The sequence below is a fragment of the Neofelis nebulosa genome, chromosome 5 (genome assembly GCF_028018385.1).
Source record: "Neofelis nebulosa isolate mNeoNeb1 chromosome 5, mNeoNeb1.pri, whole genome shotgun sequence".
Taxonomy (NCBI): domain Eukaryota; kingdom Metazoa; phylum Chordata; class Mammalia; order Carnivora; family Felidae; genus Neofelis; species Neofelis nebulosa.
Window position 1 is genome coordinate 106,533,991 of NC_080786.1, and position 25,965 is coordinate 106,559,955.

At 35.4% G+C, this 25,965-nt stretch overlaps 1 protein-coding gene across 5 annotated transcripts in view; it reads left to right on the forward strand.

Annotated features, from left to right (window-relative positions):
- CBLB (Cbl proto-oncogene B) overlaps positions 1 to 25,965 on the forward strand; it is a 214,784-nt gene that overhangs the window by 80,031 nt on the left and 108,788 nt on the right. For 4 of the 5 annotated variants that reach the window (XM_058731522.1, XM_058731523.1, XM_058731521.1 and 1 more), the window contains exon 4: positions 11,784 to 11,930. In XM_058731522.1, coding sequence (XP_058587505.1) covers positions 11,784 to 11,930 — 147 coding nt within the window. Of the gene's footprint in view, positions 1 to 9,534; positions 9,559 to 11,783; positions 11,931 to 25,965 lie in introns of those variants that run through there. The other variant, XM_058731525.1, reaches the window with a different exon arrangement.

Below are 25,965 nucleotides of genomic sequence, written 5' to 3' on the forward strand. Positions count from 1 at the left end.
CTCTTAAGGCCTAGCTTGGGAATTTATATAGTGTCATTTCTACCACATTCTATTGATCAAGGTGAGGCATAGCCTAGTCCAGGTGCAAGGGGAAGGGAAGTAGAAACCACTCCATGATGGGAGGAGTGGTAAAGAATTTTTGGCTATCTGTAATCCTCCACAAATCCAATGAGATTAGTCCTCATATAATTCATATCTCAAGAGATGAGGAAACCATGGTTTAAAAGGTATAGCTTAGTACTCAAGGTCATTCAGTGGTACTAAATGGTTTAAACTCAGGTCGAGGTTAGTTTGACTCTGGAGCTGCCCCTTTTAACTAATGTAATATACTGCCTTCAGAGTATAGGTAGGTTCGATCTATTTGTCTTTCTACTCCAAAACCAAAATCTGAAGGAGTTTTATTGATGTGGTCGTTATTCTGTTTGCAATCATACTGAAATAGTAAAGGGATTTGATTCATATTATTGATCAGCCACCATGTGGTAAACATAATAGTCTCCCTAAATTTGGATATTTCTAAACTCTTGATTGAGATGAAAGTTAAAATTCTTAGACCTGTTGTTATCCTATGCTTACTACACATATTAGCACATTTCCTTACCAAGAACAAATAAATAAAAGTGACTTTTTAAACCATAAGTTTCCCAGTGGGCATATTCTATTTTAGAAGTCTACATTTTTCATATGGTTTCAATATTCTAGAGTTTACTATTCATTAACATGAAACACAGAGCTTTTACATTGTCTTTTTTGTTGTTACTTCTGCTGCTTTGCGGTTTTCTTTCTGTTGAGAGCCAATGTTGTTCAAGGATTTCTTTGTTGAAAAAAGATAAATGTCAGAGACGCCTATTATGGTAAAGAACAATAAAAATTACAGCTTCCAAATATACTAATGATTTTTTGTATTTACTGTAACTTCAATTCTATGTTCGGTTTTTGTATCCTGACTTAAGGATTTCTGTAGTCCCAGATGGAGGCATATTAAAGGAAGTTTGTAAATTGGAGAGATTATATAGCACCTTATACTTCATATTGGTTGCAGGCTATAAAATGGATTCACAATTTTTATCTAAATCATATGGGCTTTTTTGTGCCCGGTCTATCTAGTCACCTCCTACCGGCTGGAATAAAAGTGATGATAGATTTATAGAATGGTATGGGACCTCAGAAATGATGTACCACAATCACCTCATTTTATAGTGGGGAAAAATCTGAATAAGAAGTTTTCAGCTGTTTTTTCATATCATGGAGCAATGAGACAGACAGAGCTGCGTCTAGAACCCTACACTACCAGTGTCCTGTTTTCCTCTACTATATTATAGTATTTCCTTCATGAGGCTTGTTATTGGAAATGTAGAAACCACTTGTCTAGAAGATCCCATCACCCCCACTCAGCTACAGAATAAGTTAAATCCAGTTGAACTTTCACCAGTTTAAGAAAATCTTAGACCTTAAAAAAAATTTTTTTTTAATGTATCTCTCGTTTCTGTGTTCAGAAAGTTTAAAAAGTGTACAGTGGTCCAGGGAAATCATACTGCTAACAGACGTGTGACAGCCATGTCTTCGTATGATTGCTTTACCTTTTTGTTTTTCATTTTGAAAGAAAAAAAAATGTCTCACTATATTCATTGCTTTAAAAACCTTAGCATTTCTCTGTGAGGCTCTAAATTAACTCCCTTCTCTTGACTCATTGCCATGTATACATATCATATATTTGGTAAGCTGAAGAAAAAAATGTGGGTAATGAATCTTTTGGTCATATGTAACTAGAAATTACTTTCACGCTGTTTCATGACAAAGAATATATGTGACGTACTAACTTGTCTGTATAACTATCAAACTGTGCTCCTGAGAAGTAACTCCACTTGAATTGTGTTTTTTAAGCAGACTATTTTAAAGGTAGGAGATAAAATCACCAACTACATTTAAAGATAATGAGACTGAAACAGATTGAGATGACTCCTTATTCTGTTTAGCAGTATTCGATTATTTGACCTTTGTAGTCCCTGCTTAATGCTCTAAAAATGTGAAATTGTAATTGAGTTCTTCTGTTAGAGAGGGATTTGGGAAAGTACTAGTGTGCCATTGGTGGCTGTACTGTGGTCAAAAGGCTAATGCATTTTAGAAAATTGGGAATCAATGGTCAAGAGGTTTGGGGTGACTGTACTGGAGATGCTGCTTGACTTGACTTGAAAGCCAAAGCAGCCTAGATGCCAGTGGGGCCTGTCACAGGATGGGGACATTGCAGTGGGTGTGGAATTCTACTCACTGTCTGATACGTACATCACAGATTTGCTCGAGAAGATCAGTATAATGACTCTCCGAAGACATTTTTGTTTCTTGTTGAAAATTGGAAAATTTAAAGACAAAATTATAAAGAAACCATTTGTAAATTACCCAGAGATTACTACTGTTTGTATCTTTTTGTGTATATCCTATAGTTTTTTTCTATTTATCTATAATGTGATATTCAGCTTTTTAATAGAACTAAGACTATACTGAGCATACTATTTATTATCCTTTTTCCCCTTCTCTCTTTTATGTCATACACATGCACATACACATTCAGTGTGTTATAATGTGGTATCCACATGAGATTATACCAAAAATAAGTGAGAATTGCTTGGAAAAACCGTGTTTGTATTTCCCCCAACCATTTGAATAAAGATAATTCTAACCCAAGGAGAAGAGATGTAAAAAATATCTTGTGATTTTAGTTTTCTTCTGCTGGTCATGCACAACACGAGCACTAGAACTTTATTCTCGTTTATCTTTTACTTGCTCCAAGAGAGCAGCGTTGAAGTGGGGCAGAGGTATCAATTAGGAAAATTTCCAGAGCCAAAGGAGGAAGTAACTGTCAGGAACAAGTAATGTGATGGGAAACTATGTTATGCTTCCTCAGAAAGTACGGCAAATGTTCAATTTAATTGAGGTTCTGGAAACTATACATGGGGGATATAGCACTAATTTCCTTTAGCTTGCTGGTGTGATATTTCCATTCACAAGGAAAATTAAAAAAGATAAGGGAGGAAAGATCTTAGGACTTCTAGAACAAATGTTGTTTTTCTAATTTAGAGTCAACCCCCTGATTTTTAATTCTTTATTTTTAAGTCTTTATTTATATTGAGAAAGAGAGACAGCATGTGAGCAGGGGAGGGGCAGAGAAAAAGGAGAGAGAGAAGCCCTAGTAGGCTCCACGCTCCTAGCACAGAGCCCAATGTGGAGCTTGAACCCATGAATCGTGAGATCATGACCAGAGCTGAAATTAACAGTTGGAGGCTTAACTCGACTGAGCCACCCAGGTGCCCCCAGATTTTTAATTCTTAAAGCAGCTTTCAGTAAAATTTCTTTTCATCAAAGTTTGGAAAGTTGATGCCTTACTGTGTGGCATTTCTATTGTTTTTATATACTGCTTCTATTTGTATCTGTTCATTGGCACTGTTTTGGGGTCAGGAAAAACTTTCTTATTTATAGTTCTTAAAAAATGTCATGAGCCTTAAATATAACACTTATTGAATATCTATTATGCATAAGAAGCTTTTAAAAATATAATAAGACTTTTCATTCTCCAAAAAAAAGAGTTTTGCTCTGATGGAAGTGAAATGCAATGTGTATATACATAATCATGCTGCTCTTCAGAGAGACTATTGGGCTGTGGCAGGTAATGTAAAGTGGTGGACGTGTGATAGATCACACCTGAGAAAGGAATACAGGAAAGATAGCATGGGAGTACTTTTTTTTTTAATGTTTTTATTTTTATTTTTGAGACAGAGAGAGATAGAACATGAACAGGGGAGGGGCAGAGAGCAGGGAGACAGAGAATCTGAAGCAGGCTCCAGGCTCTGAGCTGTCAGCACAGAGCCCAACACGGGGTTTGAACTCACAGACTGTGAGATCATGACCTAAGCTGAAGTCGGACACCCAACCAACTGAGCCACCCAGGCGCCCCAGCATGCGAGTACTTTGAGATAAAATTGGTACAAGTGGAAGCTCAATAGGCTGAGGCATGGAAGCTTTGTATCAGAGAGAAGGAAAGGATGGGTCACCCCAAGGTGTGGAGCAGAGAAAGCAGGAGACAATTTGAATAGCTGGAGGAGAGCACACAGAAATGGTGAAAGAAATGGCAAAGGGGGGACACATGGGTGGTTCCATCCATTAAGGGTCCAACTCCTGGTTTCACCTCAGGTCATGCTCTCACGGTTTGTGAGTTCGAGCACCACATCAGGCTCTAAGCTGACAGCGTGGAGCCTGCTTGGGATTCTCTCCCTCCCTCTGTCTCTGCCCCTCCCCCACTCGTGCATGCTCTCTGTCTCAAAATAAATAAACTTAAAAACCAAAAAAAGAAATGGAGGAAGGTAGCTTTGTCCCACAGATGGCAGAAATCCCTGAAGGAAATATTTTAGGAAAAAATTTAAACCATATTTTATTAAGTAAAACCAAAACAAAAACCACCTTTGAAGTGTCAAATGTGATGAAAAATAAAAATTATGGGGTAGGGAGTGTAACAAGTGAAAGATAATTAAGAATTTTCCATTGGAAACAATACTTCTAATTGAGTAATTCAGATTACTACTTCACTGTAATTTTTTTTTTGGTAGTTTACAAGGAATTGCAAAGAACAAAAAAATAAATCTAGATTAAAAAAAAAAAGAAAAAGAGTTGCTTCAGAGTTCACTTTGTTGATGAGACTTGTCTTTTATCACATTACGCCGGGTCATCAAAGGATAGTTTGAACTTCTAGTGTTTCTTTTGAAAAAGAACCTAACAAAGAAAACAAAGTTCTGTGTTCTTGTTGCTTCTGTATGAATCTCACAGCGACGATGACTTTACTTAGTTCACAGAACTTTCATTGTATTTTATCTTAAATAAAAAAGGATGTAGGAATGGATTTTTTTCTTTTCTCTCTCAAGTGATAGACTGGTCTACATTTTAAGATTTCTTTTACAAAAGGATACTTGTTAAAGACTAGGTTTAATCAAAACACGTCCAATAGTAAAGAGTTTTCTTTATTGAAGTGGATATTGTTAAGCCTTTAAACCAGTTGAAAGTACTAGTGATATCGTACTGAAGTATGTCCTCATCATAAATTTTCCACATAAAACTTGAAATCCTCGAAGAGATGTTGTTAATCCCACTTTGGCATTGCCACAAAGTTAAAAGAACTGACCTTAAAGCAATTCTTTTGGAAGCCTTTTTGAATATATTGACATAAGGTTTGTTGTAGTTATTATCTTTATGTAAACTGTCATAATCATAAGAAATTTCAAAATCCACACAAATGACCCCATTCAACCTTGGAGTTATCTAATTCCTAGGTGAAGTCCCATTCGCCTTACTGTACCTACCCATTGCAGGGCTACGTTCTGGTCAGTTCTGCGTCACCCCAGAAGTTGTAAACTCCTCTGCTTCCCTCACTGATTACCACCTTTGTTCTGGTTCTTTCACAGCATTATTCCCACTGCATTGTCCTGTGCCATTGGAGATGTCTAAGCCCCCTAAATTTATGAAGAGTAGGATTGTGCCATCATCCTTGCATTATCAGTGCCTAAACCAAACCTAGTATATATAGATACTCAAGATTTGTGGAATAAATGACTGAATGGATGAACCCAGTTCTTGTCTATTGCTTGCCGTGGAAGTGTAAAGGGCTACCATTGACAACTGTTGATCTTGATAAAGTGAGAATGATGATTTTTGCCTTAAAGTTGACCCTCAATTTAATGAACAATAATATATGGGAGAAGAAAGAAAGACTAATGATAGATACTTACACTTTTAAACAGAGGTGGTGGGTAGAACTAATAATAACTCTTAATTATTGTTTTAAAATTCTGATGTGTTAGGGTCTTACCTACATGCCTTATTTACTCGTGACAACTCAGTGGGACAAGCATTTTTATTTAAAATTTTGAGGGTGAGGAAACTGATGCAGACTGCTTCAGCGACTTGTTCAAGAGTACACATATAAACCTAGTACTGTCCATTTCAGGGCCACACTCCTTAATATAGAATAGTTGACAGATGAAGCAGAATATCTTTTGAATATCACCTGGGAATTTGTCAAAGGATATTATATTTGAACATAATAGGCATATTTCATGCTTGAGTTAGGCTTAAGTAAGCCATTTGTAAATTGTCCATTTAAAACTGTTTTGGAAAGGAAATCTATTTACTGTGAGAGCAACATCCTTAATTTGAGAGATGGCGTCTTGCTCTTCTTAATAGACCTTTGCAGGCAACACATTCAGGAGTATATGCCACATCGAGATCAAAGGATGCCCGGCGTTCATCTTCCCCAGCCACAAGGTAGGGCTTGGCTTTCCCAGCCATGTTAGTGGTAGGTGATCCATTCTTTAGCAAAGGAAAAAGTCTTTCCTTTGTTATCCAACTTAGTGCATTTTGGGGACTGACATGGTTTGCTAAATTCCTTTTTAAGCGAGCACTTCAGTTTCTAAGAAGTAACATGGGGAAGCTTGAAAAATTATCGTTTCCCCTGCAACTCAGGTTAGTTTCTGCTCACACTCTTTACTCCTCTCATGACTTGGGGTGGACTCTGAGTGTTTGTTGGTATTTGGACTTGGAAGCTCTGCCTCACACTCCCTTGGAAATATTGGAAACTTTAAAGCATTTGGGCAGGGAATGGGTAAGATCCAGTTTAATTTAAGGCTCTCAGGATCCATCTTAATAATAGTCTGTTCCCACGAGGGAGAAATGAAAGGCAAGGCTTACATCAGCCTAGTCTCTTCACTTTCTTAGGAATCTAAATGTTCCCAAGGTCAAAAACAGTGTGAAATAACTCTATACACCCATCTTGGAGGGCACTACATTAGAAATACAGTGAATGGAAATTGCTCTTTAACTGGACGTGAGTCTCATTTTAAGTGCTACTGTTTATATTCTTTATGTCCTGCCTTTCTTTTCATGTTGAATTTGTTTCACCTTGTAAAGATTAAGAAGAGCATGTTCTACTTTTTAAATGTGAGAATTGAATTAATAGTTTTTAGATAAAAAATGGTCCCGTTTTCTTCTACCAAAGGTAGTACATGCCCACAAACTTTAGACCTCACTAATATAAAGTGTCATATGAAGTTTTTCACTAATTCAGCATTAAAAGCTTTTTATTTTTTCCTTGATTTATGACACAGATGTTTCTTGAAAAAAATGCAAGGACTATATGCAGTCTGATTAGATCACATTCTTTGTGTCTCTCTCACATTTAGTGGAGGCTACTAATCGAATCCTGATATATTTTTTATGCATTTTTCAAATTTAATTTATCATGTCAAGACGGCTATGTGTTCGGTGTGTTGACCCCGCCGTATTGCATCATAATAATCTGTTCATGTCTCTTTTTCCCATACGATGTGCTGTGTTTATTAAGGGCAGGATTGTATTATCCCTCATCATCATGTGCCTCCAGTCTCTTAGGATGTTGGCTGTAGCCACTTTAGGCTACTGAGACTTACTTCTAAACAGGGAAACTCCATCCTTCCAGAAGTCATGCTAATTCCCTCTGGTTCAACCTCACATTCTGTGCAGTAATGTAATCTGACTTTTGGAGAAATTGATTCATACTGTTTTGAAGAAATACAATATTAGGTGGCTGAATCCAGGAAAAAAAGAGGTACCTTGCTGCATGGGCAATATTGACACTGCTGATGCATCCTTTTTAAAATAATGCAGCTTGCTTTCCTTCTCATCCACCCTTCCTTCCTCTTATTCAAGTTTCCTCTAATATCAGCATCTTTACTGGTTTACCCAGTATTGCCATCTGGAAGCTACTTTTTGATCACTTGGTATTTCAAGATACTCCTTTTCTGAAGCTTATTTCTTAATAAACGAAATTTCACACAAAACCAGTATTAAAAATGGCGTAGCTTGTGCTGATTAATGGGAGATGTAGTAATTAGTCAAAATGTCTCTGATGTGAAAGTGTTGCAGAATTCTTTGTAAAATTAAAGTTACGTTTACAAGGTTATTGAGTCTGTGGACGAGCTTTTTTACTTTTTTAGATGTTTTGGGGTAGGGGAGTTTTGATGATAGAAATACACTCTTAATTAGTAATAATCAAATCCTTTATTAACCACTCATCATTTTGGTGTTATGATGAGCAGCAATCAGTGGGCCTAGGGGAAATTGGCCAAGTATGGAAATTTTTCATAATAAGGAAAAAACATTTCATCTAGAAAGAAGATGTATTGTTGTTGCCTTTCTTCCTCCTGTGGCTAAATGGTTAGAGATAATTATATTCTTGGATTTTGTTTTCAAAATTGGAAGTTATTTAAAAAAAGTGAGAAGGAGAATTAAAGCACGTAATGTATAGCAAAATAATATTAAACAACAACAAAGCCCCACCGTTATTGAAAAGACAAAAACCATATGCTGTGATAATAAATTTAAATGACATTGGATAGTACAGTTAGATGTCAGTTCATATCTTGTTGTGAATTACAACTTCTAAAAACTGATCTTTTAAATAATGCATTTCCAAGGTGATCATTTACATGTGTATGGTATGTGCATGTATTTAAAAACTAGATATAAAATAAATACAAATATATATTCTCATCTGTGAAAATTAAGGTAATACAACACTGTTGCATTCACATATTTTTAACAACTTGAATTTAAGTTTCTTTAAAGACTAAAGGCAAAACTATATCTTTTTCCACTGCCTTAGTTTATGCAAAATGTAAAAAACAATGTGGTGATCCACTTGCAGGAATTAAGAAAGTTGAACTCTTACCTACATTTGATAATTTAAAACTGATTATTTAATTTATATAGGTACTAGTGATTACTACAGCTTCTAGACTGTAAATTATAAAAGATAAAATGTTAGTAGTTCTGCTTTAAAGTGTAGTTGATCACATAGCTGAGATGGGTAATCACTGGCATTGTGCTTCAGACTTTAGATCTAACAAATAAAAATGAAAAACATTTGGATATGATTAAAGAACAAAGGCATAAGTGGATGGAGAGCAACCAATTCAGACATAAGGAACAGTTGGTTTACCCTAATTATAGCCATATTGATGTTTTCTTTTTTTTTTTCCCCTGTATCTATCAATTGGAAGTTTGGTGGAAAATTAACCCTTTTGCCTAATTATATAAGTAAATTTGTTGCAGATTTTCTAACATGACTTTATGTTCTTCCTTCAACTCAAATTTCAAAAGTCAGTTGCAGCTTGTACTGGCCACATTTCTTCCCTTTGATCTAGTTCTATAGTTCCGTTTTCATTTCTTACAACTGAATTTCTTGTATCTACCATACATACTAAATGAGGATGTATTGACATAAATGATAAGATCAAAGTTGACTAAAGAACTTTCACATTTGGATTAGGCTGAATGGTGTGGCAGTGTGGCTGAATCTAAGAAAGAAAATAATGGAATATTATGTATAACCGTAATGACTTTGCAGATTGTTTACTGTTGCTAAGCATTAAAATATGGCCTAAAGTTCTGATTCCTCTTTGTCATAAGTCTTCTCATAGATTATAAACATTATGGAAATTGGGACAGTTTTGGTTTTCCAATAGAGGTGAATTCATTGAGGTATAGAGTACTTTATACTATTGTTTTCCTTTCATTCCTATTTTTCCTGCTTTTTATCATGAGTACCTTCCTTTATTCTGTATTCATCTTACATGGGAAGTTATAGGTTCCTTTTCTAAATGTTTTAGAAAGAGTGATACTCATTGACATTATTGACAGGTGCATATTGTGTGATGTCTTTGGTACCTAACATGTTTTTGCTTGTTATTTGAGAGTCATTAAACACAAATACATGCATGAAAACGGGGTAAAGAACCATATCTCTTAGTGTCATAGGCTTATTGAAATATTGTATAGTTTTAAATGCATTGCAAATATGATGGCTTTTTCTGTTAATTATCCTCTATGTTTAGTCCTAAAGCAATTGCCTCCCCCTTCTCCTCACCCTTGGCCCCTCACCACACACACAAAAGCAGCTGAAGCTTCAAAATGGAAAGATATTATATATATGTATCTACTGAGTTCTGGTGATTCTGAGTAAACAGGAATATAAAGAAGCATGGTCAGTTCAAAATTGAAGAGCTCTTTAGTGTTTTTGTGTTTCATTGCTTCTTTACTGGTTAACTCCAGCAGTTTTGGGCTGATTAGCATGTTATAAAGTTCTTATGAAGTGGCAGGAACGAGTGCAGGTGATAGTAGTATTCTGAAGTATGAATCATGTTTTAAACCCTGCCAGAATCCCCAGAACTTACCATGGTAATTACAGTGAAGATAACACCTGCCTTTCCCAACATTCTAAACCACTTTTTTCATACCACCATAACTTTGTCTGTCTTTTTTTTTTTTTAATGTTTATTTATTTATTTAGAGAGAGCGAGAGCACAAGCCAGGGTGGGGGGAGGGGGGGCAGAGAGAGAGGGAGAGAATCCCAAGTAGGCTCTGTGCTGTAAGCACAGAGCCGGTGTGGGGCTCGAACTCACAGACCGGGAGATCATGACCTGAACCAAAATCAAGCGTCAGACGCTTAACCTACTAAGCCACCTGGGTGCCGTGTACCATAACTTTTTTTCCTAAAACAGATTTAATCATGTGCTCCGTCTTTTTAATCCATTTTGGTTCCCTGTTCCTTCTAGCAGTAGCTCCTCACAAGGGGAGTACAGTAGAATTGCTCAAGGAGCTTCTGAAATATGAGCATATCTGGAGCCCATCATCAGAAACTCTCATTTCTGCCAAAGCATAAGAGACTGTTAAAAACTGAGAACAAACTGAGGGTTGATGGGGGGTGGGAGGGAGGGCAGGGTGGGTGATGGGTATTGAGGAGGGCACCTTTTGGGATGAGCACTGGGTGTTGTATGGAAACCAATTTGACAGTAAATTTCATATATTAAAAAATAAATTAAAAAAAATAAATAAACATTAAAAAAAATAATTGAGAGAGGGGATTTACATTTGTAAGAAAAAAAATACCCATTGTAAATGAATATTATATAGAAACACAGGTAATCAAAGCAAAAGATAATGGAAACTAATTTTGTTTTGCCTGCACATAAAATACAATTAAATTACTCCTCAAATTAAAAAAAAAAAAAAAAAGAAACTCTCATTTCTTAGTGGGAGTAGAAGCGTATTTGACAAAAAGTTTGGTCATTGTTCCAGATGCCTCTTTATTTCACGTCCTCACCAAACTTTCTCATCCTGTGTCATGCCATTTTCTTCCATCTTTTTCTGCTCTTCTCTAGCCATGCTAAACCTGGAAATGACATAAATAGTTCTATTTCATCCCTCTGTACTTTTGTATAGAAGCTGTTGCTAATACCCTGATACCTTCTCCTTCCCTTCCCTTCCTCCCTTTCACTCCAAGTCTTTCATCCGTCAAACTACTTAATTTTCCCTAGATCCTCCTCTGATGATTATTAATCTTTCCTTTCTTCCTCATGTAGAAATAGTCACTCTGACTTTTGTGTTCAGCATTTATATTTGATTATGATTTTTTTTTACCTCTCCCATTAAGCTGTGAGCTCATTGAAATCATGTAATTTATCTTGTTCTTGTTTATGTTGAATGAATACATGGATAAATATAAAATGAAAGCCTCTTAGGAATTTAAATGTATAGTTTATATGAACGTTGATTTTAGATGCATTATTCAGTTGAGGTTCACGATCAGCCACTAAGACCTATGTTAATACTATTCATAATTTTATTTTTCATAATATGTATTCCCATTAAAACTTAACATGTGCCTATATATTTTTTTTTTCATTTTCCCCCCTCTATGTCTACAGACGAAATCTCACCAAACTGTCCCTTATCTTCAGTCACATGCTGGCAGAAATTAAAGCAATCTTTCCTAATGGGCAATTCCAGGGAGATAACTTTCGTATCACGAAAGCAGACGCTGCTGAGTTCTGGAGAAAGTTTTTTGGAGACAAGTAAGTACAAATCATTATTATCATCTGCATCCATTTTTGAAGAATGACCTCGTCTTACCTCTAGTTCCATATGGTATAGATTTTACTTGAATATTTTGAGACTGTACTTGAGCATATTTGATAAATGTTTTGATTGCTAATTTTTCTGTTTAGCCACCAAAAGTATGCCTTAGTTACTAAATAGTTTTATGTTACTATAAAGCAAATAGCAGTCATACTATTATTTATTTGATGAGCATTCATTGAGTTAAATAGTTTACCTCTAAGAAGCAGAGGTATAGAAGATGGAATCTCTCAGAAGCTCGTATCTTTTTTATAACTTAGTACACACCTAGGGCACGTATACAAAATAAGAGGCAGAAAGGGATAGAGACTTTAAAAATGGCATAAATAAGTTTTCCTGACAATTCAGAGAGGGTAACAGTTGCTTCATGATTGAATGAATCAGGGACTGCTTCTTAGAGGAGGTGGTTAGTAAGCTTGGTTGAGAACTGATATTCAGCTGAAGAGAATACTTTAGCACCCCACTTCAGGTTTTCTTTGTATCATTGCACAGAGTTTGAGTTGTGTAAACAAGATATAGAAATGAGGATCTTGTGTAAACAAGCTATAGAAGTGTTATCACGAAGTAGCTAGATAAACATGATTTCCTTTAGATACTTCCTCCCCAGACACAAACTTTGGTGAGCACCCTCAGAATGTCCTTGAATGTAGGCAGAATCCTGGCTGAGTATTAAAGGAGAGGAGTGATCACTTACACATAGATTATTGTTTTTATCCCCTTTTTAAATGTCTATATTTATACATTCACTGGTGAAATGAGACCTATAAAATGTTGGTATATACTTTTGATGGTCTTCATCTTTTGACACTGGTAAATTAACTGTAACAGTGGGTTTCCCTTTTTTTTTTTTTTTTTTTTTCTCTATGAAGTACTCTGCTTATCTAAGTGCTAAGTGCTTAGCTTCTTAACTTTTGACTTTGGAAGTATTAAAGCCCTTTTCCTATTTCTTAAATAAAATATATTCTGAATGATTTTTTGGCACTAAAGGGGGAAATACGGTTTTTACCACTAACATGGACATTTTGTGTTCCAGAAATCTAGCTATTTATAATGCTCCTATATCCATTCACAAATGAGAAATTAAAAGGAAAGGTTCATCCTCATCTAAATTAGAATAACAGCCAAAAGTATGCTAATTAAATAGTTGTGGACTGTAGAAAGCAGAAAGGCATTGCCCAATTCTGGGCGTAAGAACCAAGAGGATTTCTTGAAGTCACAGCTCATGTATTAATACTTTGAGCCTAATGCAAACAGTTGGTAACCTTCAAAATATACCTTATCTTAAAATTTTAAGAAAACTTACAGGACAAAATGTTTGTGGTATTTCTTTTTGAAAACTGAAAATTCTGGTGAGTTATGAAATTGTTTGCTTGTCAAAAGGTCAGTAGAAAATGGAAAGATTGCTCACACGTTTTTTTTTTTTTTAAGAGCAGACTTTGTTTTGCTGGCACTTCGAGCCACAGAGAATTATGCATTTGAGACCTCTTTATTTCCCTTTATTTATAACCATAGACATCAAGGGGCTGAAATTTCTTCCAACTGCTACATGAGTGAAAGCACTATTAAATCAAGTGGGGGATTCTTGAAATACTGATTAAATACCGTCCTTACCTCCCCAACCTTTATACCTTTTTCTTCTGTCTTCACTTCCTTGAGAAAGCTGTTCCATTTTTCTTTAATATTTTACTTTTGGGATGAGAGCCAAATTTAAAGCTCCTTCTGGAACTCAGACATATTTCCATAGTCATCAAAATTAATGATTCTTTTATTAGATCATTGGAGAAACCATCTTTATATTCTCTGTGGGTTTTCACCTTATTTCACAGTATTTTATTGAATGAGCAAGCAAATGAATGAATGATGTAGCCTTTCAAAAGGTTGAATTCTTTTATCTTCCTTATGCTCTAATACTAGTTTATATTTTCACGTAACTTAGTTCTCATACGGAAGCATTTCTGTCATTTATCTCGCTACACATTGAGGCCATGTGAGAATGCTTTCATTTGATCTAACCAGTGCCTTTAAACTTGAGACTAGTATTGTTTCTAAAAGCAGAAGCATTGAGGAGTTAGTTCTAAAAACAGCCAAACAACTTATGATTTTCATAAAGTAGTTTTTCAGCTTAAGGAGTATTGTATTTTTTTTTCAAAGGAATGGTCAGAGAGAAAAAGATATTATGCTCGGACTAAAATTGGGACAAAGCTATTTTTCAAGAGATTTTGTAAAACTCCCAAAGGCAATTTTGGTATTCAGATCTCATAAGAACAGGAAGCAGACAAGATTTTTTATTGTATTATTATTTTTTAATTTTAATTCCAGTGTAATTAACATACAGTGTTATCTTAGTTTCAAGTGTACAATGTAGTGACTCAACATTTCCATGCATTACTCAGTTCTCGTCATGATAAACATACTCTTAATCCCCATCACCTATTTCACTTAATCCACCACCCACCTTCTCTTTGGTAATTACCAGTTTTTTCTCTATTTAAGAGTTTTTTGTTTGTCTCTTTTTCTTTGTTCCTTAAACTCCACATACGAGTAAAATCATATGGTATTTGTCTTTCTCTAACTGACTTATTTCATGTAACATTAAACCTCTAGATCTATCTACGTTGTCGCAAATGGCAAGGTTTTGTTCTTTTTTATGGCTGAGTAATATTCCATTGTGCATATATACCACCTCTTCTTTATCCAATCACCTATCTATGGACCATTGGGCTGCTTCCATATTTGGGCTATTGTAAATAAATGCCGCAATGACATAGGGGTGCATGCATCTTTTGAAATTAGTGTTTTCATATTCTGCGGGTCAATACCCAGTAGGGGAATTACTGAATCATATGGTAATTCTAATTTTTTTAATGTTTATTTTTGAGAGAGAGGATGTTCGTGAGTGTGCCAGTGGGGGAGGGGCAGAGAGAGAAGGATTCAGAGGATCTGAAGCATACTCTGTGCTGAGAGCGGAGAGCCCGATGTGGGGCTCGAACTCACAAACCATGAGATCATGACCTGAGCTGAAGTCAGACACTTAACCAGCTGAGCCACCCAGGTGCCCCACTAATTTTAAATTTTGAGGAACTTCCATACTGGTTTCCACAGTGGCTGCAGCAGTTGACATTCCTGCCAACAGTGCAAGAGGGTTCTTTTTTTTCCTCCACATCCTCACCAATACTTTTTTCTTGTGTTTTTGATTTTAGCCATTCTAACATGTTTGAGGTGATAGCTCATTGTGGTTTTGATTTGCATTTCCTTGATGATTAGTGGTGTTGAGCAGCTTTTCATGTGTCTATTAGCCATCTGGTTGTCTTTTCTTTTTTTTTTTTTTTTTAATGTTTTTATTTATTTTTGAGACAGAGAGAGACAGAGCATGAGCAGGGGAGGGGCAGAGCGAGGGGGAGACACAGAATCTGAAGCAGGCTCCAGGCTCCAAGCTGTCAGCACAGAGCCCCACACGGGGCTCGAACTCATGGACCGTGAGATCATGACCTGAGCTGAAGTTGGACACCCAACTAACTGAGCCACCCAGATGCCCCAGATCTGGTTGTCTTTTCTAGACAAATGTCTATTCATATTTTCTGTCCATTTTTTAATTGTATTATTTGCTTTCTTTGGTGTTGAGTTGTATAAGTTCTTTATATATTTTGGATACTAACCCCTTATTGGATATGTCATTTACAAATAAATTCTCCCATTCAGTAGGTTGTCCTTTTGTTTCCTTTGCTGTGCAGAAGTTTTTGTTTTGTTTCGTTTTCTTTCTTCAAGTAAGCTCTATGCCCAACATGGGGCTTGAACTCGTGCCCCCAAGATCAAGAGTTGTGTGCTCTACCGACTGAACCAGCCAGGTGCCCCTAAAGCTTTTAAGTTTGATGTAGTCCAATTAGTTTATTTTGATTTTGTTTCCCTTGCCTCAGGAAACATATGTAGAAAATGTTGCTACAACCAATGTCAGAGAAATTGCTTCCTGTGTTCTTTTCTAGGATTTTTATGGTTTCAAGTCTCACATTTATGTCTTTAATCCATTTTGAGTTTATTTTTGTTTATGGTGTAAGTAAGTGGTCCAGTTTCATTCTTTTGCATGTAGCTGTCTAGTTTTCCCAGCACCACTTGTTGAAGAGACTCTTTTTCCCATTGCCATATTCTTCCCTCTTTGTTGAAGATTAATTGACCGTATAATCATTGGTTTATTTCTGGGCTCCCTGTGCTGTTCCATTGATCTGTGTGTCTTATTTTTGTGCCCATACAGTAGTGTTTTGATTACTGCAGTTTTGTAGTGTATCTTGAAATCTGAGATGGTGATACCTCCAGTTTTCTTCTCCTTTCTCAAGATTGTTTTGGCTATTTCAGGGTCTTTTGTGGTTCCATACAAATTCAAGGATTATTTGGTTTAGTTCTGTGAAAAATGCTGTTGGTATGTTGGTACAGATTACATTAAATCCATAGATTGCTTTGGGTAGTGTGGACATTTTAACAATATTTGTCCTCCCAATCCATGAGCGTGGGAGGTCTTTCCATTTCTTTGTGTCATCTTCAATTTCTTCATCAGTGTTTTACAGTTTTCAGAGTTAAGGTCTTTCACTTCCTTGGTTAAGTTTATATCTAGGTACTTGCACTTTTAAGTGCAAGTAATAATGGGATTGTTCTCTTGATTTCTCCTTCTGCTACTTCAATATTAGTGTATAGAAATGGAGCAGATTTCTGTATGTTGAGTTGGTATCCCAGTAGACAAAAATTTTAGGTATTACATGCCAAATACTTCCTTTCTGTGCTTCTCAACCTTTTTGAAGTCATGGCAGGACCCACCTCTCTTCTCAGGACTCAAACCCAGCTGCCAAGAGACTGTGCCTGACTGGAGTCCCAAGGAGATCAATAATAATCATGTGTCAGGTAAATTAGTTTGGAAGGTCTGCATTTGTTAGGTGGTTATGCAAATTCATCGAATGTTTTGATAGTTGAGTCCTGCTTTTGCTTTCTTAATCTGCTGACCAGGGGATAGTAGAAATATATGGGAAAAGAGAAGTGACACTATTGAAGAAATGTGTCTAGGTAAATACTGCAAAATAAGATCAGTACCAAACTGAATCTTGGCACTCTGGAGTGTTCTGCAACTACTCTGGAGTAGTAGTTTAGAGTCCAGAAGCTTTAAGCATGAGCCTGAAAAAATGGGTTACCCACTGTTTAGACCAACAGAAATCCATTGATGTGATTACACTCTGGGTGACATTTTTCTAAGCACGTCAGGTAGCAATTTTGGGGCTAATGGTGCTAAGTACTACTTCATACTGGGGAGATCTGGACTTGCATTTCCAACAAAATTGTAATTCAGTAAGAATCATGGATTCTAAACCTGAATCTTTTTATATGTCATCTTCTCTCCATTCTTACTTCAAGTTCTGTTCTTCAATTTCAAGTTCAAACCCTTCCCTAAATTACAGCAGCAACTTTCTGACTGGTCTTCCTATCTTCAGTAACAACCTATCCTGTTGTTCTTAGACTAGTGAGCTCTTTCAAAAAAAACAAAAAACAAAAACAAAAAAACAGAACTAATCATTCCCTCTGTCTCTTTGTCTGAAATGCTTCCATGAATTGTTACTGCTTCTAGTTTAAAATCTCAAATCCCATTAACATGACCAGCTTTAGGAACTGTTTTTTTCTGGCTTCATCTCTTTGTACTCTGCTCATTCTCAAAGAAAGAACCTAACTACACAACACTTTATTTCCCAATGTGTTTTTGTTTTCCTAGACGGCATCCACTGCTTGGAAAGCCAGTCAGCCATGCCACTTTGGAAGCTCCCCCTACTCTAAGGTGGATATCCATACTCTTTGTTCCAGGCGCTTTGCTCATATCTGTCATATTAGACTGCAGTGAACTGTTGACACGATCATCCTTCCTAATAGACTAGAAAGGTTTCTTGAAAGCAAGGACCTGCCTTCCTGGATTTGGTTTCTCAGAACCTGGCACACCTCCTGGAATGTGCAGGCACTAATAAATATCAGCAGACTATATGGATAGTTGGATGGATAGGTGAATGGATGAATGATGTTTACTCTCTGCTCAAAATATTCAATGACTTTATTATCTACAAATTGATTTTTTTTTCTTTTTTTAATCCTCAGTTCCTACAGTTCAATTCCCTGAAAGCCTCCTTTGCCTCTTCTTTCTTTTTTACCATCCCAGAATTTTTCAGGTCTAGGTCAGAAGTCTCCTTTTCTGGGGTGTTCTCACTAATATACATCCCTCCATATGTTCAACTTCAATAATTCCATGCTTTGTGTCCCTATTGTGTTGTAGACCTGTTTGTGTTATTGAATGTATGTTTACTGTGTGGGTCTTTTCTGTGTGACTATGAAGTTCCTTGTTAACATTTTATCCACAAAATTTCATCCAGATACGTTAGTAGAGTTATTATATGTCAGACTCTGTGTCTAGTTCTTTCACATATGCTAACTTCATTTTTACTATAGTCTTTATTATCCTTTAAATGTATTGAATGTGTCCTTTAGGTACTGTATACATAACAGACAGTAATTGCTGGATTAATTCATGATGTATTTTTCTAGCATTTCTTTTTTACTTCTGTCCTTTTCTTCTGTCAAATGGGACATTTTGGCTCTTTCCTGACACATCAATTACAGGTTTCTATGTCTGTGCCCATATTGCTCCTCCCTCTTGAAGGTGTTTATAATCTCTGGCATAAATATTCTCATTAATCCCTCCAAGTGTGCCTCACTTATGATTCTATCCCTATTGTTATTACTAGATCTCTTCCTTGAACTCCTCTACTCTTGCTTATGCTTTGTACTTATTATTTTTGTTGTTTTAATATCATCTGCCTAGTTATTTTACTTCCCATTAGAGTATAAGCTCCATGAAATCAGGCTTATTACTCATCTTTGTATTTCCTGAAGTAGCTTAGCACAATGTCTCATATTTAGACTTGTAGGAACTGTCATTTACTTAATTTAAATGAGTTGAGGAGTAAAGGGATGTGTGTGAGCGTCTGCATACGTGAGATAAAGACAGAGACACAGAGTTTGCTCACTTAATTGGTTGGGAGGCAGTGTGCTTACGGGTGCGTGTGTAGGTGGGTGTGCTCAGGCTGTGACCGTAACATTTACTAGCTTTGTGACTTTGGGCAAGCTACTTGCTTTCTCCATGCATCAATTTCTTCATCTATAAAATGTTGATAAAATGACAATAATACCTCCTATCCAGAGTTGTTGTGAAGGTTAAAAGAGTTAAACTCTACCTATAAGGCATGTAGAATAGTGTCTGGCACATAGTAAGCCCTTTGTGTTGTGGAATAGTTCAGCAGTTTAAACCTTCAATCTCCCTAAAGACTCCATTATATTAATTATTCTGCAAATAATATAGTTAATATTCAACTTCGTATGATGGGTGTTCCACAGTCCCTAGAAACATAAAAGCGAAAGCCAAAAATAAATAATACATTTTCTAAAATTTGGCATAGGACAGAATATAAGAAACTATCCTGCTTACCATGGGGGGAAAAATGATCTATTTAAAGCTCAGTTCATTGCCTCTACCTTTGATTTCCTGGGGAAGTGGTATGGACCTTCTTTGGTTTCCTGTATTTTCCTTTCACTTTTAATAAGAAACAAAGGACGATAGTTTCTTTACCTTTCCAGTGAGTGAGATACATGTTTTTCTAGCATAATAGCTAGATCAGCCATTTCCTCTACTCAAAGAAAAGGCAGCTTAGTCATATTTAATTAAAGGAGGAGGTACACAAGAGATATTAAGGACTTTCACCAGGTAACTAACTGTACAGAGAGAAAAAAAAAAAACTGACCTAGAACTCAAGGAATGCTATTTAATATTTCTATTATTTAGGCAACTTCTATTGTCACCTTTAAAAAAAAAAACAAAACTAAGGCTGTTTATATTAATAAGGAAAATGAAATTACAGGCCTATTTTGTTTGACTCCTTATAACAAGATACATAAAAGCAAATAAGATGCCAAATTGTAGTTTTCTACCTTTAGGCAGTATGTATTCAATTTGGGGGCGATAGTATATCCAGAATTGATAAATATTTGAAACCAGTTCTGTTCCATTAGAAAGGTGTTTAAGGAATGTCACAAATACTGAATTATTTACTAGAACGGACCGCTCAGGCACCGTGGAGGAGCTGGTATTTTGGGTGGGCTGCACATTTGTTACTAAGGAGTCTAGCAGTCTGTTGGGTAGAAAATGCTGTGATTGGGACTGAGTTGTTACAGTCTGCTGGAGTTCAAAACAAAGGTACAGATAATTTCAAGTTTACATAAATGCCTTCATTTTTTTCCTTCTCTACTCTGAATCCTTTACTAAGTTACCTTTACCTAGCAAAAGCAACATGATTTAGGTTCTGGCGTTCAGCCTTGAAATCTGATTTCATACAACCAAGAGTGTGTTTACAGAGTAGGCACAATTCAGTTGAGCTCATAAACTGATCTATAACCCACATTTTTATTTTTTAATTTACAGTGACTAGCGCCACTGTCAGGCAGATGAGGATATGTGTGTCCCCATTGATAATTGATGTGTGGAGCCATATCCTATCTAGAAAATTCCTTGATGAACAAGGAATCCAAATAAAAAATAGTGGTTTATGATCCACCATGGGAATTACCCTGTCTCAAAGACCAAAGTACTTGTAACTATTAATCTCTCTCTTGCACTGTGTTTTGAAAGGTCTGTTCATTTCTTCCCCTTTGTATTTCTTTTTCCATATACAAAGTTGCATTTTTAAAACTGTTCTTTGGAGCCCTGAGAACAATGGGGAACCACTGATGGGTTTTAAATAGGAAAGTGGTCACACTTGGATTTTAGGTGGCTGACTCTTGCTGAAGTAGATATAATGAATTTGAGTAGTGGCTTCCAAACCCATTTGATTATATTCCTTATTACTAACTTATTATTAAATACTTTTAAGCATATTATTTATGATCTGAATATATACATATATTCTTACACAAATAATGTGTATTCTCATATGTAATGCAAATAAAGGACATATAATGTGAATTTAAAAGCTACATAAAAATGCAAGTAGAATTTCAATATTTTCTTCCCATCTAAAAAATAATCATGTTAAGGTCTGACTGCCTTCCCCCATTAGAACCTGAAGAATTAGAAATAGGAGACGGATAGGAGGCTATTGTAGAAAACTAGGTACAAATTATAACATACATAAAATCAATATATAAAATAATATATAATCAGTACACAAAATAAATGTACATATATATAAGTAAAAAGTACATGACTTTGAGAGTGACCTAGAGATAAAATTAACCATACTTGACTATTAAGATATATGAGGTAAAAGAAATGAGTCAAGTGTGATATCTCAATTTCTGCTTTGAACAACTGGGTATCCTGCACTGAGACAGGAAAGGTAGGAAGAAGAGGGGATTTGGCAAACAGACAAGTTCAGTTTGGGGCACCTAAATAACTCCATGTGATATATATTAGGTTGGATATACAACCTTGGGGGTACGGGAAGAATATAGAATAGGGATAGAGATTTTAGAATTGACAGTGTATTTATGAGAGCATACAGAGTAACAGCCTGTGGAATATTTTTCTTGGCCTTATGAAATGTTTAATTAAAAAATTAGTTGGTAACTTTTAAAGATTTATTTTCCACAAAAATATTGTATTGAGTTTCACTGAATAATTGGGAGTGATGGCACCACTAGATCTGAATTCTGACAAGGCAGCATTTGGCTATACCTGGGTCCCAGCTTGCCCAAGTTAGATGTGCTCTCCTTCAATTCATTGCAATCCTCACCTGGATCTCTTTACTTATTTCTGTTAACTGTCTGGTCCCTAGATATTTGAGTTCACATTCTCTGAAAGCTGTGTGAAGCCATTGAACTAAATGATATAGACCATGGAGAATGTGCAGGGAGAATGAAGAGGACAGATCCTTAAAGAATTCTGATGAATGAAGTATCCAGAGGACATTTAAGAAAAGGAGGAATGGTCAGAAAAGTAGGGGGAAAAAACATGAAGAGTGTGTGGTATTATAGATGCTAAAGGAAGATAAGATTTAAAGAAAAAGGGAGATGAACCAGATAATAGTACTAAAAGATCAAACAAGATAGACTTAAAAGTTTCCATTAGATGTAGTAACAAGGCGCTTATCACCTGATTTATTTTCTATTAAAGAAAAAATTCTGTAAGTTTCCTTTACAACCAAAGCTTTAATAGGTTCCACGTGTTTATGCAGTTTATTAAATGAGGATTTTAGAGGTTTGGAAGTTTTATATTTCTTTTACCTCAGTTTGACTTAGATATCTATCAGATTCGCCCATCGATTGTTAATTTATTTGACCTACAAGAGAGACTTATGAAGAGTTTTGTTTCATTACTGGCTTTGTTGTTTATAAGACAGACTGGACTCTTAATGCTAAAAGGAAGATCATTTAAAGCTTTACTTAAGCCCTTCTGTGGCGGGACTTTCTAATTTTAGGATCTACAACTTCCTGATTTTGTTTAATCTGACCTCAGCAGATCAAAGGTATTTTGCTGTGATCCATGAGCTATTGTATCTTACGTGTTTTACAAACCTACCAAGTATCACTGACCTTTCAAAGAAAATATAGTGAAGCACAGTTGGTTGTGCGTGAAAAAGAAAAGAACAAATCCTCTTTTGTTTTAAGACCAGAATCTTTGTTTTGCTATGGTCAGTGGCTAGTAAGTAGAAAATGAAATATGGAATTTTGACATATTCTTATGGATTGTATTTATAGTTCCTTTTCCCATCCCTTTTCACCAATAAACTTTATTTCAAAGTCAGAAAATAAATGGAATTATGTACAAAGTAATTTCATGGCTCTAGGAAATTTATCATGTTCAAAAGTCAGGCTGTGAGACCAGAAGTCAGAAAACCTCAAACTTCTCATATGAGTGAGGTTAGTGAGAAAATCAGGAATAATGTTGAAGAAGCTATTTTCCTTGTTTCTGCAATCTTATAAAAGCTGTTTGTAAATTTCAGAATGTGAAAATGAGAATGATACTTGTCCATTTTACAGAGAATTAATGAATGTCCATACTGTAGACAAAATGTCACAAACGTTTTTGACAAAAATAATCACAAATACCCAGCATCTGTGTCTTTCTGTATGAGAGTCAAGAATTTTCACAGGAATGGTTAGATCTAATTATGAATATCCTTGATAACCATGGTTGCCATCCTGTCCATGATGAGTTGTGAGGCAACTATTTGACCAGAGTTTTAATATGTTCTTTGTGTGGGTTGCTGGAAAACATGTGCTTTTCAAAAACAAACAAAAGCATTTGTTTTGAGAAACAATTGTGATGGGAGAGTAAGAATAGTATAGCCTGATAACAATCTATTTTCATATTCTTTAACAAATTACAGAAGTTATTATAGAAAAAGATTGGATGTAGGAAATAACTATAGATATAAGTATCAACAGATTGAGGAACCACAGTCCTAATATTTTGCATCCATAATAAAAATCAAAAGATATAAACGGTCTTATGAATGTTTCATTATCTTCAGAACAAAGCTAGCACTCAATTTAAAGGTACTGACACTAAATACATCTTTGTTGGTCGAAGTGAATTTTCTAACAAAATTCAGATGAAATTAAAAACAGGAATGGGTTAATAAGGATAGAACAGATTTTCATTTTGTTTAAAATCAAGATGACATTTTACCTCCTTGAGCTAGAATGAATTTTAAACAACTACGACCATCACCACCCCCACCGCCACAGCAACAAAACCAACAAACAACAAATAAACATTGACTTCCTTGTTTATTATTCAGCAGGTACTTCATCCGTTCCCACATTTCCCATTCTTTTTCATCTTAGATTTTTATTGTCAAAATGTTTCAAGCTGTGTATATTAAGTTTAATAATACATACAGGGAAGCACATAAATCATAAGTGTAAGGTGAAGAATTTTTAAGAAGTGAACACACCAATGTAAATGCCACCCAAATAAATAGCATATTATCTATAATTCAGAACACCTCTTACCCCCAAACCCTCAGCAAGTTCCATACAGTCACTGTTTGCTCATGGTGTTCTGACTTCTAGCATCATTCAATCCTACATAGTTGAAATCATACAATTATGTTCTTTTAAAAAATCTGGCTTCTTTTACTCTTTATGTTTATGAAATTCACCCCTGTTCTTGCATGCGACACACTCTTCATTCTTGCTCCATTGTACAGCTGCACTATAACTTACCTGTTGATTCTGTTGGTAATGAACGTTAGGTTCTTCCTCTTTCGGATTATTATCAGTAGTGCTATTATGAACTTTTTGTATTTTTAAAAACCTGTGTATGCTTTTCTGTTGAATGTGTATCTAGGAATGGAATTGCTGGCTCCTACTTCCTGCACAATTTTAGCTTTAGTAGCTTTTAGTATTCTAAAGTGGCTTACCAACTGAATCACCTATGAGCAGTGCCTAAAGGTTCCTGTTGTTCCATATTATCTTCCCCAACTCTTCGATATCCTTTGTCTTTTTTTTTTTGCTTTTTTGTTTTCCTTCATAAGCCATACTGGTGGGGTCGAGTGGAATATCACTGTCTTTTTGATGTATGTTTCTCTGATGCTGAATAGATCTTTGTTGAACGTTTTGATTTCTTTGTGTATATGAAAATCATTTGCTCAGTTTTTTAGTACTTATTAATATTTAGATGTGAATCTTTTGTTGTTTATATGTATGTAAATAGTGTCTCCCAATATGTGGCTTTCTTTTTCACTTTGCTAGTGATATCTTTTCATGAATACAGGTTATAATTTATCTTTTCCTTTATCCATTGAGCATTTTGGGCCCTTTTTAAATTTTGGCCTGCTCCAGAATAATGAGGATATTCTCTAATTTCTTCTTAAAAAAATAAAAAAAAACACTTTAATTTTATACCTAAATATGAAAGAGAAAACAATAGTCTAAAATTAATTTTTATATGGTATTAAGTAAGGGTAGTTTCTTCTGTATGTATATCCATTTGACCAAGCAGCATTTACTTAAAACGTCATTCATTCCCCACTGCTGTTTAAATCTAGTGGATGTTACATATCCAGTGTCTAAATATGATTGCATTTCTTTCTAAAATTTTTGTTTTGTTCCATCTATTTGTTTATCCTTGTGCTAATATCACATTGTCTTAATTATGTAAAGAGTAAAAGTTTGTCAGTGTTGTTCCTATTGAAGATTGGCTTGATTATTCTTGGCTTTTGACATTTGCCTATAAAGTTTAGAATCGGCCTATCATTTCCTATTACAGAAATGTCTCCTAGAATTTTTGACTAGGGTTATATTAAATCTAAGCACCAATTTGAGAATTATTGATATCTTTACAATATTGAATCTGCTAGTCCGTTAAAGTGTTATATCCCTCTGTGATTGTGTGTTGTTCAGCTTTTCTTAGCTTCATTTCTACTTATTTAATATTTTCAGATGCTATTGTAAAAGTCAAGTATTTTTAAGTTTTATTTTCTAACAATATATTGCTTATTTATAGAAATACAACTGATTTTTGTATATTGGTTTTATATTCAGCAACCTTGTTGAATTCTCTTATTTCTTCTTTAATCTGCAAATTCTTTTGTATACATATACTACACATATAAAATCATGTCTCAGACAAATACTGTTATAATTCTTGTTTTTAAATGATTCCTGTATGATTACATAATGTACTTTAAAAGTTTTAGTATATTGGGGCGCCTGGGTAGCTCAGTTGGTTGGGTGACTGACTTCGGCTCAGGTCATGATCTCATGGTTCGTGGGTTCGATCCCCGTGTCAGGCTCTGTGCTGAACACTTGCTCAGAGCCTGGAGCCTGCTTCGGATTCTGTGTCTCCTTCTCTCTCTGCCCCTCCCTTGCTTGTGCTCTATCTCTCAAAAATAAAGAAATGTTACAAAAATTAAAAAAAAAGTTTTAGTATATATTTTATTTCTTAGCATATTTATT